The sequence below is a fragment of the Periplaneta americana genome, chromosome 1, assembly GCF_040183065.1.
Source record: "Periplaneta americana isolate PAMFEO1 chromosome 1, P.americana_PAMFEO1_priV1, whole genome shotgun sequence".
In the NCBI taxonomy this organism is placed as follows: domain Eukaryota; kingdom Metazoa; phylum Arthropoda; class Insecta; order Blattodea; family Blattidae; genus Periplaneta; species Periplaneta americana.
This window is the reverse complement of record NC_091117.1, coordinates 23,086,313-23,105,180: the sequence shown is the minus strand read 5'-3', so window position 1 is coordinate 23,105,180 and position 18,868 is coordinate 23,086,313. Positions and strand designations below refer to the sequence as shown.

Sequence of the window (18,868 nt, the reverse complement as noted above, 5' to 3'; positions counted from 1 at the left end):
CTATGGAACGAAGTATAGTATAAGTTTATTTAATTAAATCTATTTAAGAGATAAAGCTTATGCAAAAAAGTAAGAACTCAATTCAAGAACTACTGTAATATGATTCAACTCATTCTATATGCTATATATAAAGAGTTGTAATTAGTTGAGTTAACTAGTTAGTTAAATGATGAAAATTAATTCAATAGTAGTTTACAGGAACGATTCTATAAGGATTAAAATCTAAATAAACTATATATAATGGGAATAATATGAATGTAATGTGATTCAGCCATTAGAGGTTTTGTAATCTATTAAAGGAAATTAATGGTCATAATAATAATAATAATAATAATAATAATAATAATAATAATAATAATAATAATAATAATAATATTTGGGGCTAAGGGGGATGAAGTTACAGGATAATGGAGAAAGTTACACAACACAGAACTGCACGCATTGTATTCTTCACCTGACATAATTTTAGGAACATTAAATCCAGACGTTTGAGATGGGCAGGGCATGTAGCACATATGGGCGAATCCAGAAATGCATATAGAGTGTTAGTTGGGAGTCTGAAGGGAAAAAGACCTTTAGGGAGGCCGAGATGTAGATGGGAAGATAATATTAAAATGGATTTGAGGGAGGTGGGATATGATGATAGAGTCTGGATTAATCTTGCTCAGGATAGGGACCAATGGCGGGCTTATGTGAGGGCGGCAATGAACCTCCGGGTTCCTTAAAAGTAAGTAAGTAAATAAGTAAGTAATAATAATGATAATAATAATCAGATGTAAGTTTCATTATCTTATGTAGCAAATATTAACAATAATGAATCTATTTAAGCAATAATTTATGTAATTTTCATCTAAATAAAGTCATTGTTCGACAACTCAGTTCCAATTTCTAGCAATCGAGATTGTATAGGATGAAGAATAGGCCTACTCGTATAAAGAAATTACATACAGTGAAACTTCTCTAACCTGGACACGTTTGGTTCAATAAAAAATTATCCCACCTAACGGGATGACCAAGGTAGAGGGAAATAGAAATTTTTAGCATGCAATGGAAAGGAAATTACTGTGCATAATGTTAAAGAACTAAAGTATTCAAACACTTAGTCGTGTCATTAACAGTTTTGCGAACTTTTTTTCTTTTCCTACTGCAGTTTCGTTCCCATGTATTTAATATTGATGTCCTATTGTTCCTAATGTTTGAAACTTTTGATTTAGAAATTCCAATCTCTTCTGCAATTTTCCTACAACTCACACCATAACGCAAACGATCAAAAACTTTCTCCTTGTTCTCAATGATTAATTCCACCAACTTACTCTTACTCATACTGAGACACAAACTGCACAAACTCACACAGGTAAACACCTTAACAGAGTTATTTCTATACTATAGGCCTACTGAAATAATTTCGTATCATAAAGTTTGTTGTTTTCTAATGCCGGGCGTTTGACAATAAAGTCATTTGACCTCTTGCACATCAATTTTTTTCAAAGATACTGTCATGGTCAGTCACTGAAGCACAGATTTTGAGGTGTTCCGAATCCATTTCTTGGTATGAGTTGCACAATGGACAGTTAGGAGACTGATATATTCCAATTCTATGCAGGTGTTTGGCTAAACAATCATAACCTGTTGCGAATCTAAATGCAGCTACAGACGATTTGCGTGATAAATCGGGAATTAACTGTGGATTATGATGCAGAGAGTTCCATTTTTTCCCTTGAGATTGTGTTACCAAATTATGTTTGTTGAAGTCGAAGTATGTAGATTTAATAAATCTTTTTACAGAGTAATATGTAGATTTAGTAACAGGTCTGTAAATAGCAGTGCTGGCCTTCTTTACTAAAGCATCCGCATTCTCGTTTCCCAGGATTCCACAATGGGATGGTATCCATTGGAATACAATTCTTTTATTGAGTGATATTAATTGAGAGAGCATAAAGTTTACTTTTATGAAAAATAATGCCCCTTCACTCCATACTCAAATTTATCTACAGTATAGTTTCAAAAAGGACAAAGTGGGTAATTCTAGGAATGTAGAAAGAGGTTCACAGTTGCTTACTGTACGAGGAAAACCCCGTCTCATTCCACTATGCTAATGTCCCTTGTAAAAACACAAGGATTCAATGAAACTCAACTCTTAAATAGGTAGCAGAAATACACAATAGAACAAGAGAATCGTCCAAAGTAGAACTATAAGGAGTGTCCAGCTTCCAGGATTGAGGGATGTCCAACATAGAGAATATATTGGACATGTAAAAGCATAGAAATTTGTCCGGTTCCAAGAAAATATGTACATATAATGACGTGTCTAACATAGAGAGGTGTCCAAATACAGAGGTTTCACTGTACCAAATTAAGCAGAAAATTTCAAATTAATTATTTGGGACAAAAAACCGAATTTTGATTTTTTTTAGTTTGACCTCTGATCTTACATTAAGAAAGAGTGACTTGTAAATCAGCTATAATCATTTACGTAATGACAAAAATGTGAAAATCGAGCGTGGTGTGGACTCTTTGTTGCGGAGTCCTACTGGCTGACCGTTTAATATTATGGCGGATATTTTCATCAAATGGAAACAATATCTATAGTCGTGACGTTATTCCTGGCGTGACTTCTCCTCTTTGCTTACCTCTTAGGAAGTCAAGGCTCTATAAAGTCTAGGTAGGTAGTATCGTTCGCCATTTTTGTTCTTTCGTTGCAGAGCTACCAGACGAGGGATCTATTTGCCACACCGTTAAACATTATCATGTCGTAGCTCCTATGATAATAAATCAAACGCACTGTAATTCAGCAAATAATTGAGCGGAAAATAACGTCCTCGTGTGCTTTCTGCGAACGCCAACGAAAGAGCCAAAATGGCGGGCGATTATATATTAAGTATTTATCCAGCCTTAGGAAATGCTTTACATCTTCATCAGCGAATCACAAGACGCACACGTTTAAATGTAGCCGACCTGCAACGTGATTGGCTGCCGGAAATTAGAGCGACGGGACTATAATTAGTTTGCCCTCTGTCTACCCTTGATTACACTGCACTTATCTGCCCGTTTTTATTTTTCAAAATTTTGCTTTATTCTTCAGAGAGAGCCACCGGCATGGCTCAGTCGGTTAAGGCGTTTGCCTGCCGGTCTGAAGTTGCGCTCGGGCGCAGGTTCGAGTTAGTTAGTGGGGTTTAAAAAGGGCACGTCAGCTACTTTGGCTATTTGCGTCCTTATCTAAAATCCTTCACAAAACAGAAACAAAATACAATAATCAGAATGCTTAAAAGAACTAAAAAGCGTTGTTACGATTAAAACGAAGTTCACAAATGCAGTTTCAACAAGCGCGTGGGTTCGATCCCTGCTCGGACTGATTACCTGGTTGGGTTTTTTTCCGAGGTTTTCCCCAACTGTAAAGTGAAGGCCAGGCAATCTATGGCGAATTCTTGCCCTCATCTCGCCAAATACCATCTCGCTATCACAAATCTCATCGACGCTAAATAACCTAGCAGCGTCGTTAAATAACCAACTAAAAAATCTTCAGAGATTTCCGGGGTCTCGCGGAAGTTATGCCAGAGATATCAGCAGTCTGAACGAACAGAGTTGGAATCTGTCAAAAAAAAAAAAAAAAAAAAAAACAGGAATAAGACATCGTAAATATGTAGTGCCAACGAACTTTGACAATCACTTGAAACTACATTGACCTTTGAAAGTCGTGGATGGCAGCTGTGACTAATGTTTATTTCTCACGTCTTTTCGTATTTTAAGTTACACACATTTAGTTTATTTACAAAACCTGAATTCATTATTGGAAACTCTGTACCGGTAATTTCCATTAAGGTAATTTACTTTTCTGACAGTGATGTATATGACAGCAATTAGAAAGAAATGGATTGTCATGAGGTTTTACAATGTACGTTGTACGAAACTGAAGTAAACCAACATGGTTTTAGTGTAAATATAGAATGTTAAAAAGTACGGAATATATCTCTTGACTTAAAGAGTCTGATAAAAACATATTTTTAAAATATGAGGGTCATTTCATAAATAATGCACAGGTTGGCAGAACTTGAAGTGGATGACAAAACACCAATGCAAATTACGTCAATTGTAGTAGAAGGATTGAGGAAGAAGCACGTAGAGGAGAGTCGGGTAGTATCGGACATCGGGTAATATCGGATAGTGAGTTTCTTTCATCTACCACACGATGATAGTACCTGATTGACATGGTTACGTTTCTGTGATGTCGCATAGAGAAACGTAACCATGTCATTCAGATATTACCATATGGTGGTAGATGAAATAAACGCACTGTCCGATATTACCCGATGTCCGATACTACCCGACTCTCCCCTATATTCGTTTCGTCCATGGCATACTCTGTGTTCAGGTAACGAGAGCTAGAAATGGAGCCTACACGTGTCTCGAGTACTGTGACGATTGTAGATCAAAAATCGAATTTTTATGTGGCAAAACCTCACAGAAACCTCTGCCTTCCTCTCAGTTTCTCCCTGTGATCCATATATCCTAATGTTGACTATTATCTGATATCTTCTTTTGCCACGAACTCTTCTACCGTTCACCATTCCTTTCAGTGCACACTTTAGAAGACAGTTTCTTCTCAGACAGTGACCCAGCAAATTCCTTTTCCTCTTTTTAATCAGTTTCAGCATCATTCTTTCTTCACTCACTCTTTCCAATACATCTTCGTTTCTTATCCTGTCTGTCCATTTCACACGCTCCATTCTTCTCCATATCCATATTTCAAATGCTTCTACTCGCTTCTCTTTACTTTGTCGTAATGTCCAAGCTTCTGCTTCATACAGTACTACACTTCACATAAACTACTTCACTAGTTTATTCCTTAGTTCTTTCTCCAGAGATCCGCAGAAAATGCTCCTTCTTCTATTAAAAGCTTTCTTTACCATTCCTATTCTCCTTTTGACTTCCTGACAGCACCTAATGTTACTGCTTATAGTACATACCAAGTATTGAAGCTGTCCACTTGCTCTATTGCCTCATTTAGAATTCGCAATTTTACCTTCTTTACTTTTCTTCCTCTGACCATGGTCTTTGTCTTGTTGGCAATTATCTTCGTTCCGTACTACTCAGAGCTGTCATTTATCACCAGTAGCATATACCTTAGTATCATTTCCTCTTCTGCTAACAACGCCATATCATCAGCAAATCTTATGCACTTTATTCTTCTTCCTCCTACTAACATTCCTCCCTTATTCTGAAAACAGTTCACTAAATTCTCCAAGTAGATGTTGAACAGAATAGGTGATAGACGGCATTCTCGACGTATTCCTCTCCCTATTTCGCTCCCTTCTGACATTTCTTCTCCTGTTCTGACTTTGAAACCTTTATAATTTCCAGGTTTATGTTTAACAGTCAGGAGGGTATAACTCACTCAATTTAAAAAAAATATATATGACGTATGTTTATGAATTTTTCCATCACAATGATGTCAGAAATCAAATCCTAGAGTAGGCTATGACAATCTTCGTGAATCATCACTAACCTAACCTAACCTAACCTAACCTAACCTAACCTAACCTAACCTAACCTAACCTAACCTAACCTAACCTAACCTAACCTAACCTAACCCTGCCATAAGAAACCTAGGTATAAAAATAATGACAATATTTCATTTTAAAACAAGCGAATATCATTTATGGTAACTTAGTCAAAGCTTATGTTCTCTTGTTTTATCAATAATTGTAATAGCGTGCCAATTTCTAAAATTGGCCAGCTGATTAAGTTATTTATTCATTGTTTTAGCTATAGGTTACATAAGTTTCTTATGCCAATGTTAAATTTCTATATACTTTACATAAAAAACACACGACATACATACATACAACATACATACACACACGCACGCACGCACACACACACACACTGGTTTGCCCACATAAAGTGTAATAAGCCAGTATCTCTTAAGTAAAAAGGTAAAGGTAAAGGTATCCCCGTAACATGCCATGAAGGCACTTGGGGGGCATGGAGGTAGAGCCCCATGCTTTCCATGACCTCGGCACTAGAATGAGGTGGTGTGGTCGGCACCACGCTCTGACCGCCTTTTACCCCCGGGAAGGACCCGGTACTCAATTTTATAGGAGGCTGAGTGAACCTCGGGACCGTTCTGAAAGTTTGGCAACGAGAAAAAATCCTGTCACCACCTGGGAACGAACCCCGGACCTTCCAGTCCGTAGCCAGCTGCTCTACCAACTGAGCTACCCGGCCGCCAGTATCTCTTAAGTGGATCAATAAAACTAATTTTTTGAAGGATTCAGATCTGGGCTTTAGTAGCAGAAAATATATGACTCGTATTTTATGAGTATATTCCAGCTGTTTGACTAGTAGAGCGCTGAAAAAAAAGTATGGATCGTGTTTTATTGATCTCTCAACTTACTAAAAGCTGGTTATCAGTAGGCGCTTGATAACTAAGAGTGATAACGCGTTTTAGCCGTGTTCACGTCTGTACGTGGAATTGATATTTCAGATTGATAAGTCTTCTAGTCAACAGAGTAGAAAAGACGGAAATAGGACTGTTCGGGGCGTTGCTTGGTCACAAAAGTAATTGTCACCTTGCATGTCAGGAAACCGTAAAATCGCGATCTAGGCCTTACTAATATGTAACAGGACTCAAAACGAATGGGACCGAAAATTAAATACCTTGTATTGGAAGAAAAAATGTTATTTAGCTAGTTATTGGAATAATAATAATAATAATAATAATAATAATAATAATAATAATAATAATAATAATAATAATAATAATAATAATCTCTAATTTAACTAATAAATCGTGTCAGAATCTTCTTAACACTGTTTATTTTGACGTATAACATGATGTAATAAGTATATTCGACCTACATTAATACAAAAAATGAAAGGATTTGGTGGAACTATTTCTTGCACTGACGTCATTCGAGTTTGGCCGCCTTGGAATCGCTTACGTCAAGTGCAATAAGCCGTGGCTAACGAGAAAGACATGCTATGGCGCGAATCGGAGTCATATGGTTAGCTTGGTTTAATCAGGGCTATCGTGACTATCACCTAATATAAATACATGTTCAAAGTTCTTAAAAAAACAAAGAAATTGCTATATTAACTCATGTTAAACGTGAATTTATACAGGTTAGAAGTAAAATAGCTTTGCAGATTTTCAGCCTAATAGCTCATGTTGTATGTAACAAAAAACTATATCATATTGGTGGGAAGTTCATAGATATTTTTCAGAAAAAAAGTTTTTCCTAAATGTTTAACAGCCTCTTAATCGGTAAATATTGCGAGTGATTTTTGTCCATATCGACAGGAAAACTAATAAAGAATAATTTATCCCTCTGGCGTATTTCAATATTGTGGACGGTTTTCGTGTAAATTTAATTTTATAAACCTCTAAATTAAAGTCACTGAACGGTGCGATTTGGTTACAACGCAGCGCCAGAGAACAGTTCATCTAGCGAGATACATCGAGTTCATTGACCTCTTACATCTATGTATATCACGAATAGGGTGTGTTAGCGGTGATTTGCCGGACTTCTGAAACTTCAGACTTAATTTTCTAATTAGCCGTGCATTTAATCACAAAACGTAATATAGGTTTTCTATTATTATTATTATTATTATTATTATTATTATTATTATTATTATTATTATTATTATTATTATTATTATTATTAGTTTACACTTACTTACAGTCACTACTTGTCCTTTCGTTATAACTGAACGATTTTTCGCGTTTTTACAAAACACACTTTCTTGTCCGTCACTTTTTCACAATCTTTTAATTTAAATCCGAAAATTTCACCAGGTTTTCCACGCAACGATTCCTCTCGCATAACCACTGCTTCGTCCATGTTATTTTTCGGCGCCTCTTCCTTTAAAATTTCCGACAATGCTATTACAACTGCTGTTAGCACTGATAGAGGAAGGTAGCATTTCGGCTTTACTCTGATGCCTACATGATTCCGTCTCAGTGTGTGATACTTGATACTCGATTCATATCTCGGATGCATGTATCGTTATTTGTATCGATATAGACCTCTACGTAAATGGGAACCTTAAGGCTATGGATCTTTGAAATTTCTAACTTCTACATTTTTTCACCAATTAATCTGAAGCTTTTACTACATATTTCGTACTATGTAGACATGCAATATTCAAATTTCCTCTTTGATATTCCAGTTATTTTACTTATAATTAATTTTTATTGTTTTTTTAAATACTGAATTATAATTGCACCAATTTTAAAAGTATACATCATTTTTCTTTAAATTTAAATTTGATTTATTCCTGATAGATGTATGTAAAATATGACATATGCTTTTCATATTTTTCCAATTACATTTCGACGAAAAAAAATTTACCATTTTAGTCGTTAATGATTCAATTTTTTTTAATTTATCACATCTTCAAGACATGGTGATTTGAATACTTTTAATAGCAGAAGAAAACACAAGTTTCAGTTTACATCACATGCTTTTCTGAACTTCTGTGCAAAATTTTACTGAGATTGGAGAAAAACTGCATTCATTAGAGCATTTTGAATGTTACAAAATGTTGAAAATTGGAAAATCGAGAAAACGAGTATCGAAGTACAACCTATGATTATATACTATTGATATCCTTCCTTCCTTCCTTCCTATACAGGTCTATCACATACATTTTTCTTCTACATAACAGCGCGAAATATGAACTGAATGAAAAGTAATCAAATTCTCAACACACAGATCAATTTCAGAACGCACACACTATTTGACACAACTCTTCATCACATGAACGCAACCACATAACAGGCAGCGAAGTTGAGATAGCGCCGAGATCTAGTTGGCTCTGAGGATAGTGTCAAGTAACACCGAAACAGCTGTAAGCCGCATACGCTTACATAATTAACACGAGTAAGATCGCCATTTAATCAATTATTTAAAAGTAAAATTAGTTAGAATGAAGAACAAAGTCTGTCAGAATGACAGCTGAGTGTCAGTTTAAAGGGCTGCAGCTCAACGCACGCGCTAGTCCCTTTAAATTCGACCTGAGGAGCTTTAAATTGTTATAGGGCCTAAATAGGCACAGATTTAGGAAATTAAGACATTATTTAATTTTTTAGAGTTAAAAACAAAATTTTCATTTTGTAAATGGCTTTTTCGTTATTTTCACCGATTCTTAGCCTTAAAACTTGGATTATAAAATTGTTAATCTCTGTAACAATTATTCAGTAAATTGCAATTCGATTAATGGCAGCTGTCTTATTAAGACGATTGAAGAATGTCTTGTGACACTGATGATATCCAAGGCAATAATAATATTATGAGCTTTCCATGAAGAAACTCACCATTCCTCTAAGTGCGTCGTGTACAGCGTACACGAATTCCATGTTAAGGCCCGGCTCCTCGGATCTGGCACCTTCCTCTTCCTTGTTAAGCTGTAACAAGAAATCACGTTCAGATTTTCTGCCATGAATCAACCAATTTATCTGTCATCATTATAATGCGGTGATTCAGAAGGGTCGCTATAGGCCATTCGTTATCACATGAAACCTACTTACGCGTGAAGGGAAGAAAAAATGGACTGGGATGCTTCCCTCCCTCACTACGTTTCCATTTGTAGCTAGCTAGCTCACTTACTCCCACCATAAGAATGATTTACGGTTCATTCATTAATTTGCTTTCACGAGATAGCGAATGACTTATACCTCCTGAAGGGTACCGTTAAGAGCTGAGAAGGTTCACGAGAGGATGTATAGAATAAAACAAAAACGCCTTATTAAAATATATTTATGTTGCATTTAGAAAGATAAACAACGTTGAACGTGACGTTAAAAAAATGTTTCAATAGTTATATAATGCGATACACGCTACCGTCCACACCTGTGGAATAACGGTTAGCGCGTCTGGCCGCGAAACCAGGTGGCCCGGGTTCGATTCCCGGTCGGGGCAAGTTACCTGGTTGAGGTTTTTTCCGGGGTTTTCCCTCAATCCGGTATGAGCAAATGCTAGGTAACTTTCGGTGCTGGACCCCGGACTCATTTCACCGGCATTATCACCTTCATCTCATTCAGACGCTAAATAACCTACGATGTTGATACAGCGTCGTAAAATAACGTACTAATATATAATATACTGTATACACGCTACCACACACATGCAGTGATATCATTTTCAATTTTAGGAAGATTTATCACTTTTGCTTTGTTAACAATCATTTACTATTAACTTATTTTGCATAATAATACGAGTGAGTTTTGGAAATACAGAGTGATTCAAAAGTCGGGAACCATATAAATATCTTCCGCATACTTGATTTTCGATTATTATAGATGTTACTGGTATTTGTAAGACTAAATGCTTTACCAGTGACACATTTGATTCTAGCCCTCAGCTATCTCAAAAGCCGCCATTTTGAATGCAACTTTGAAATTTTAAATGGAAAGGGGATCATGTAGGTACTCAAAATGATGTGAAATTTTCTGAAAAAAAAAAAAATCAATGGTGTAATCCGTTTTGAGATATCTCTAATCGTTTTCAAGTTATTTGAAGATAACTGTCATACTGACTCAAACATTAGTTACTGCATTTACAGATATTTTATAACATGGTACAGTACTAAGGAAGCTTTGGAAAAGGTATTTTTATGCAATTCTGGTAATTAACTTTTCCTACTTTACTGTTTGGTTAACCAGTGACAGTTTCAATGCATTGTTGTGATTATTTGAAGCTTTCCTATAACAAATTTCTTGATTTTCGTGATGGCATTATCGAAAGAGGAAAGAATTGATATCATTCTTCATTCTTGTGGGTTAAGCCACAGAAATGTTGCAGCAGACTGGACGAACAGTTCCCTGGACATTGGATTGGTCGGCGTGGACCAGTAGAAAGGCCGGCCAGGTCTCCAGATTTAACACCTCTTGATTTTTTTCTTTTGGGGTTACATAAAGAGCTTGGTGTATGAAGAGAACAAAAGTGAACATTTTCCTCACATTTCCAAACAAAACCGGACATTTCCAAAAGATTTTTGTCTATATACAATGCACAGAAAATAACTAAAATCATGATTATTGACAACATTAGAACAACGAATGTAACATGTACGACACATAAAATTATCGTTCACTTTGGAATAAAGTGAAGGCTCGATACAGTTTTTTCTACTTCCTGAAAAATATATTATTTTGGAAATGACCGGTTTTGTTCGCAACCTCCACAGTTGATCTCTGATTGGTCGAGCGAACAACGTCCAAGTAGGCCTACGTCGACATGTTTATTTTGTGATCTTATAGACATAGAAGATTCTGCAGAGAGTTCTAGGACCAAAGCTTATTACATTTCTTTGGTGGATGAGAGTTGGTTCAAAACTTTCCTGTTAAGTGTATTTGCAATAATGTAATATATTCTGCGGACTTATGGAAAAAGAACTAAGGAAGAGACTAGTGAAGTGCATTGTGTGGAGTGTTGCATTGTATGGGGCAGAAACATGGACATTACGACGAAGTGAAGAGAAGCGACTAGAAGCATTTGAAATGTGGATATGGAGAAGGATGGGGCGTGCGAAATGGACAGACAGAATAAGAAATGAAGTTGTGTTGGAAAGAGTGGGTGAAGAAAGAATAATGCTGAAACTGATCAGGTAGAGAAAAAGAAATTGGTTGGGTCAATGGCTGAGAAGAAACTGCCTACTGAAGGATGCACTGGAAGGAATGGTGAACAGAAGAAAAGTTCGGATCAGAAGATAGACAACATTAAGATATATGGATCGTATGCAGAGAATAAGAGGAAGGCAGAAAATAGGAAAAACTGAAGAATGCGGGGTTTACAATGAAATACCTGGCCTTGGGCAGAAAACTATGAATGAATATCAATACAGTACAATATATTGTTATACAGGGACATCATTTTATTTTTACTTGCATTTTTATTGTACCTGCATTTCTGAATGTACTTCACTCTCACCCCTTCACTAATGTCCTTGCTCCCGTCAGACACACAAACTTACAGCCGCTGTTGCATTCGAAGTCTTCAAGCAGTGAAGTAAACACTGCAGTGTATAGTGTGTTTCAGAAATATGGTTGCGTTTTCTATAGAAGAAAGAACCTATATTAATAATATCGTACTAAAAAATTATATTGAAGAAACGGTAAATTAAATTTCAGAGAATATGCTTCAAAATGTTTTTAATAATATGCGTAAAGAATTGAAGCCTGCATTGTAATGAAGGCAACCATTTTCAGCAACTTGTTTAAAAATTCAGATTAGCTTATTTTGAATTGAGGTGGCTAGAAGCAAATGAATGCTAGTGACATTTGTAATGAGTTTTTTTAGTAAGTTATTTTACGACGCTGTATCAACATCTCAGGTTATTTAGCGTCTGAATGAGATGAAGGTGATAGTGCCGGTGAAATGAGTCCGGGGTCCAGCACCGAAAATTACCCAGCATTTGCTCATATTGGGTTGAGGGAAAACCCCGGAAAAAACCTCAACCAGGTAACTTGCCCCGACCGGGAATCGAACCCGGGACACCTGGTTTCGCGGCCAGACGCGCTGACCGTTACTCCACAGATGTGGACTAACATGAGTTAAGTGCATCCAGTGTAAGCAAAAGTATCTAAAATTTTAGTGGCAAAGGGATATTTTAATCGCATCACACATTAAAATTTAAATAAAAATTTCACCGGTTTTACGAAAGCTTAAATATGTAAACCCCATTTTCTCAAAAGTAACTTAAGTGCACTTACAGCCCTTTACTTATGACCCCCTCAATTTAAATGCACTCTCTATATTCTATGTTAACATCAATAATTAATATGCTAAATAAAGTAGACATTACATAACGAACATAGCCGCCTGAAAAGTTGAGTTTTTGAAAAAAAAAAATGTTACTACTCTACTGTATTTCGATAAATTCCGTAAAAGTGATGATCAAACTGAAAATCGTAATATCGTATTTCCCTACAACATAAATGGATACATTACTTTTCTCTCTCCTATACCCAGTAAAATGATTTGTTTACATATTGCACTAGTAACATCAAACTCCTGTAATGGAAGGGGGCAACAGTGTTTCCGAGTATAGCCAGGTTAATGTTAAAAATGTTGGTAAAAATAAAGTGATGTCCCTGTATAAATATACATTTTATTCTCTTATAAATATGAATTTCATTTCAACACGAACATTACAATCTCTCAATCTGAAGACGTTTTTCACGCGTGGTTTCCCTGTCAACAATTTTTCTTACGAATTCCTGCTTGACGTATTTCACGGTTTGTCAATTTGGAACACAATGAACATTTCAGACATACGACAGTTTGTCACCTGTATTAATGCCGTTATCAATCTTCGAGATTGAAAGGCAATTGTACCAAATGAGAAGACGTGCGTTTTTCTCCTTTATATTTATTGGCGGTAGGAGTGTGCAGCGTACGTGTCAAATACCAATTTGACAATGACAGTTTGATTTGCTTACCTGTGCCACAAACCGAGTTGGAAAAATCGAGAATAACTTATGAGTTATGGCATTAGTTGAACGACTTGGGAATTGATTTTTCTACTGCCCCCTTAGAGACATAGTTGGCAGACCGCTGGCTTACGATTACCGTGAACCCCAGTTCAAATCCCGATAGTGGCGGAATTGTATTTGTGTTGAACAAAACTAAGCTTCGGAATATGTATTATATGTCTTTCTCGTATTAAATTTTACCGTACCTGGTTAACATGTTTCGGCCTGTTACTGGCCTTCTTCAGAACTGGTAATGAAACGTTTATCTTTTTGAACAAATCTTGACTCATACAAGGATGTTACTACCATAGAACCTACGGCTGTTATATGAAAGAAAGCCTTTATTTCAGCAAATACATAAAGTATTATTACTGGTAATACGTTTGTAATTACTGTTGCTTTTCAAAACTATGTCTGGCCTCAAAATACTACATAACCTATAAGTACTTAATTGAGCGTGTGGTTTATAGAACTTGCCTTTTTGCTGGATTGAAATAATTACCAGCCCGTCACATTAGTGCTACACTTTGATACTTTTTCCCATTACCATAGTACGTAGCTATACGTATTGCTGAGGCTTTTTTTTTTCATAGAGAAAAGTTGTTTTAGCATGGAAGCAGTTTTTGAACAAATGTCAGAATTGATTGTCGACCTACTTCACAGGAACACTTTGCTGTATTACTTCTCCCACGTCATTTGTGGTGCGTGACTTCCAACATAGAGCTGCACTTCTATATTCCCCATGGACTGTGATAATGACGGAGCCTTGGATTCTAATGACATTCCCACATATATATTTATATAAATTATTATATGCAGGGTACAAACATACAGGATGTCTCAGGAGGAATAGTACATAATTTAGGAGTGATAGTATGGAGTATTCTGAGTAGAAAAAATTCACATCATAAACATGTGTCCAATTTTGAATGGGTGTGGAGCAGTCTTAGGAAGTTTGTACCAAAACATCGTCTTCAGGTTGAGTGCAGCCAGGAATATAGATCTATTGCACTAGCATACTATACTGCTTTCAAATAAACTACTCACAGTATATCCGCAGCTATAAGTGAATGGCTTTAATCTTTAAATTACAATAATATGCACAGTAGAAAAGCAGTTTGATTACGTGCTAACGTTCGCAGTGTAGTTTTGCAGTTTAATGAGCGGTTTTCAACGTGACAGAAGTTAAATCCTCCAATCACAAAAAGTTGAATGCAATACTTAAATAATTTGTGGGTAACCATAGTAACGAATTGAGAAACATTTTACTGGAAATTATGTAAAATGGAAATGTAATGTATAACACGAATAGTAGTTCAGTAATACCTCTTTTTACATAGGAAATGCAGCAATGAAGAGAAACCGCCTTCTTCAAAACCTAAGTCAAGTTTTTAGTTTACATAATTATTGTTCGATGTATGTATAACGTTGGTTATGTTGCAACATTCCTTCAAATAATTTAATTGTCTGTAACAATCATTCTGCTGTAGTTCAGAAATGTCAAAAAATAATAGTGTTCAAGTTATTAATTTCAGGTGTTATTTCCTGAGATATTTCAAACAAAAAGGTTTAATACAATTTTGCTTGTTTTTGCTACATTGTTGTTTTATATGAAACATTGCATAGCGTGATTTCGAAACGCCATTGGTTTAATTCCCGATATACTCAGTCAATTTAAGAGAGCAGTGTATTATGACAATAAATGACAGAAATTATTTTAGATTTGTTCTTCAAATATGCAGGAATTTGATCCGAACAAATGTAACTTTTCGTTCTGAAAAGAAATTAAAAAAAAAAAAAGAGAGAGAGAAGCGAATAGAAGCAATGTGGACATGGAGTAGAATGGAGCTTGTGAAATGGACAGAGTAAGAAATGAAGTTGTGTTGAAAAGAATGGTGAAGAAAGAATGATGCTGAAAACTGATCAGAAAGAGAAAAAGGAATTGGTTGGGTGATTGGCTGAGAAGAAACTACCTACTGAAGGATGTACTGAAAGAAGTAGTGAACGGGAGAAGAGTTCGGGGCAGAAGAAGTTATCAGATGATAGACGACATTAAGATAATGGATCATATGTGGAGACTAAGAAAAAGGCAGAAAATAGGAAAGATTGGAGTATGCTGGGTTTGCAATGAAAGATCTACTCTGGGACAGAACACTTATGTATGTATTCAAAAGTAAGTTCCCATTTTGAAACAGCTATTTCTTCTGTACTTATCAGCAGTTTGGTTTTATATAGGTACCAGTACTGTTTAGAAGGTTTGGCTTTTTTTTTATCGATGCGTGTTTCGTTGTTATGGTAACTGTGTCACGCTTGTACAAACAATAATTTGTTATTCAAAATACAGACGACAGTAGGAGAGTAATTTTAATAATCCTTACAATGGTTTTACCTTTACATGATATCAAGGTTACTGTCTGGTGTGGTTTTACGTCACATTTTATAATAGGACCGTATTTATATGAAGAAATTGAAAATTGACAAACAAGAACGGTGACGGTAGCCGGGCAGCGATATTTTCAAATGTTGCAAGACTTTGCAATATCAGCGTTACAGAATCATGAAATCGAAAACATTGTTTTCATGCAAGACAGCGCTCCACCTCACATACACAATAATGTAAAAACACTAATGCGCAACACATTTGGTGGTCGTGTAATTAGAAGGCATTTTCCGAACAGTTGGCCTTCTAGGTCACCAGACATAAATCCAGCTGACTACTGGTTATGGGGTTATCTAAAAGAAAAGGTATTTCTTAGTAGACCTACTACACATGAACTGAAACAGTCAATATCGGATGTTATTGAAAACATCTCTAGGAATGTGCTTACCAATGCCGTTTATAGTATAGAACATACCTGCACAAACAGCGCTCTACTAGCGCGCGCGCTCCTTCGGAGCGGGAGAGCCGCGTTTACCGCTCGCCGAAACGGAAAGGAAGATACGTCAGAATGACATAGACTTGAATAGGTAGAGGAGAGGGAAACGACCACTCAGTTATCTAGTGGAGTGCAGTGTGTAGGCCTATTCTCAGTAACTGTTTCACGTTGCTTACCTATTGCTACAGTACAGTATGGAGGAATCTAGAAGACGGAACATAACATTTTACATTTAACGATTTACAGCTCGAACTTATTGATCTTCAATGTGACCTAAGGGCTAAAGATCGTTTGAATAATACTACTAGCCTGGTTGAGTTTTACAAGACTAAACATTAGCAATAATATCCACAACTACACAGGCTGGCTGTGAAAATGATTGCTATGTTTGGCTCAACATTTATATTTGTGAGCAACTGTTTTCTATAATCAACTTTAATAAAGGCAGACATCGAACATCTGTAACTGATGTTTCATTACGATCAGTAGGCTACTGTTACTTTCAGCTGCCAACAGCATAAAACCTCGTTTTGATGTACTGATAAATAAAAATATAACAAAATGATATTGTACATTTAAGTAGCTATAGAATTTCTATTATTTCTGTAAAATGAATATTTCTTTATTAATTAATAATAGTACAAGATAGTTTTGCAAATACGGAACAGGAATTCATTTCATAAACACTCGTAATAATACTTCTTTTTGTGTATATTTTGTACGAGATCACCCCTTCTTCCAGTCCACTCTTATACAGAGCGCAGCTAATATCTGCATTCCGCTCATGAGCTGGGAGCCGGCTCGGAGAGCGCAAACCTTGTGCAGGCCTGGTATAGAAGAAAGACTATTTCTTATTGAACAATACGGTGGTGGTCACATTTAATTTTTTAGTGTTTTAATAAAATCCCATTTCTTTACGAAGAAATTGGCGTTTTTATTTTGGTGGAATCTAAAAATTTGACAAACTTATTACTATTTCAAAATGGAAACTTACTTTTGAGTAACCTTATATGTAAACATGAGCTGCAACAATGGACTTTAGTTTTTATGTGTTTTCAATGCATAATGAAACATATATTTTGTGACATTATTCACTTGTGAACCGTCCAACTACGTCACCGGATGTCTTGTGTCCTGCAGCTTGCAGGACCGACACAGTTGCGCCATAATCCCAGCTTGTCTGGGAGGAAGTATTTTGCACGGTTTATTGGGACAGCGGAAATCGATTGTCATTTGTTTTCTAATTCTACTTCCCCGGAACACCTACCGCCGTTCTACTTTCCTCCACGTCTTTAACCTTGCCCCGATTTCTGAGACCCGGACTGGACTGGACAACATGATGAGAAACACGAAAACTGCTGGGATTTGAGAGTCAAGGTTTGTGGCTGTGAGGTGGGGTAGACGGGGTGGTCATTGTGACGCAGGGCAGAAGCAGATAAGAAGTGACAAGGGATTATGATGACGTAAAGCCTCTTTTTTCTTGATACGTAATTAAGTTCATAAAGGTGGTGTTCGTACCAGAGACTGTCACACACATTGCAAATGCAACCAATCTTGCTGTTAGTAACATGTTTATTAAAATAACTAAAAGTTTCTAAGTAACATTTTCTTAAACAATGATCACATTTGTAGTTTCTACATTAACATTTGATGTAGATGCATTACTATTATTTACAGCTATCGATACTACATATTGTAAAATTACTTGTCGTTCCTTTCCCTCACATGTTCTTTTCCATTCTTTTTGTAACGTTGTGATTTTACTGGTTCACCATTTTTGCTTTATTTTATTGTCTTTTTCGCGTGCGATAAGCACGCCTGTACTCTCCTCGCTACTTTTTCGCTTCCATAACAAAGCAATATTTACTTACTTACTTACTGGCTTTTAAGGAACCCGAAGGTTCATTGCCGCCCTCACATAAGCCCGCCAGCGGTCCCTATCCTGAGCAAGATCAATCCAGTCTCTAGCATCATATCCCACCTCCCTCAAATCCATTTTAATATTATCTTCCCATCTATGTCTCGGCCTCCCCAAAGGTCTTTTTCCCTCCGACCTCCCAACTAACACTCTATATGCATTTCTGGATTCGCCCATACGTGCTACATGCCCTGTCCATCTCAAACGTCTGGATTTAATGTTCCTAATTATGTCAGGTGAAGAATAAAATCTGTGCTGTTCTGTGTTGTGTAACTTTCTCCATTCTCCTGTAACTTCATCCCTCTTAGCCCCAAATATATTCCTAAGCACATTATTCTCAAACACCCTTAACCTATGTTCCTCTCTCAAAGTGAGAGTCCAAGTTTCACAACCATAAAGAACAACCGGTAATATAACTGTTTTATAAATTCTAACTTTCAGATTTTTTGACAGCAGGCTGGATGATAAAAGCTTCTCAACCAAATAATAATAGGCATTTCCCATATTTATTCTGTGTTTAATTTCCTCCCGAGTATCATTTATATTTGATACTGTTGATCCCAGGTATTTGAATTTTTCCACCTCTTCAAAGGATAA

The 18,868-nt window shown here is 36.3% G+C and overlaps 1 protein-coding gene across 1 annotated transcript in view; it reads right to left on the bottom strand.

The window, feature by feature from the left end:
• Nucleotides 1–18,868, bottom strand: part of LOC138715477 (probable E3 ubiquitin-protein ligase HECTD2) — a 180,266-nt gene that overhangs the window by 43,027 nt on the left and 118,371 nt on the right. Inside the window, exon 6 of the mRNA XM_069848462.1 lies at nt 9,320–9,409. Coding sequence (XP_069704563.1) covers nt 9,320–9,409 — 90 coding nt within the window. The remainder of the gene's footprint in view (nt 1–9,319; nt 9,410–18,868) is intronic.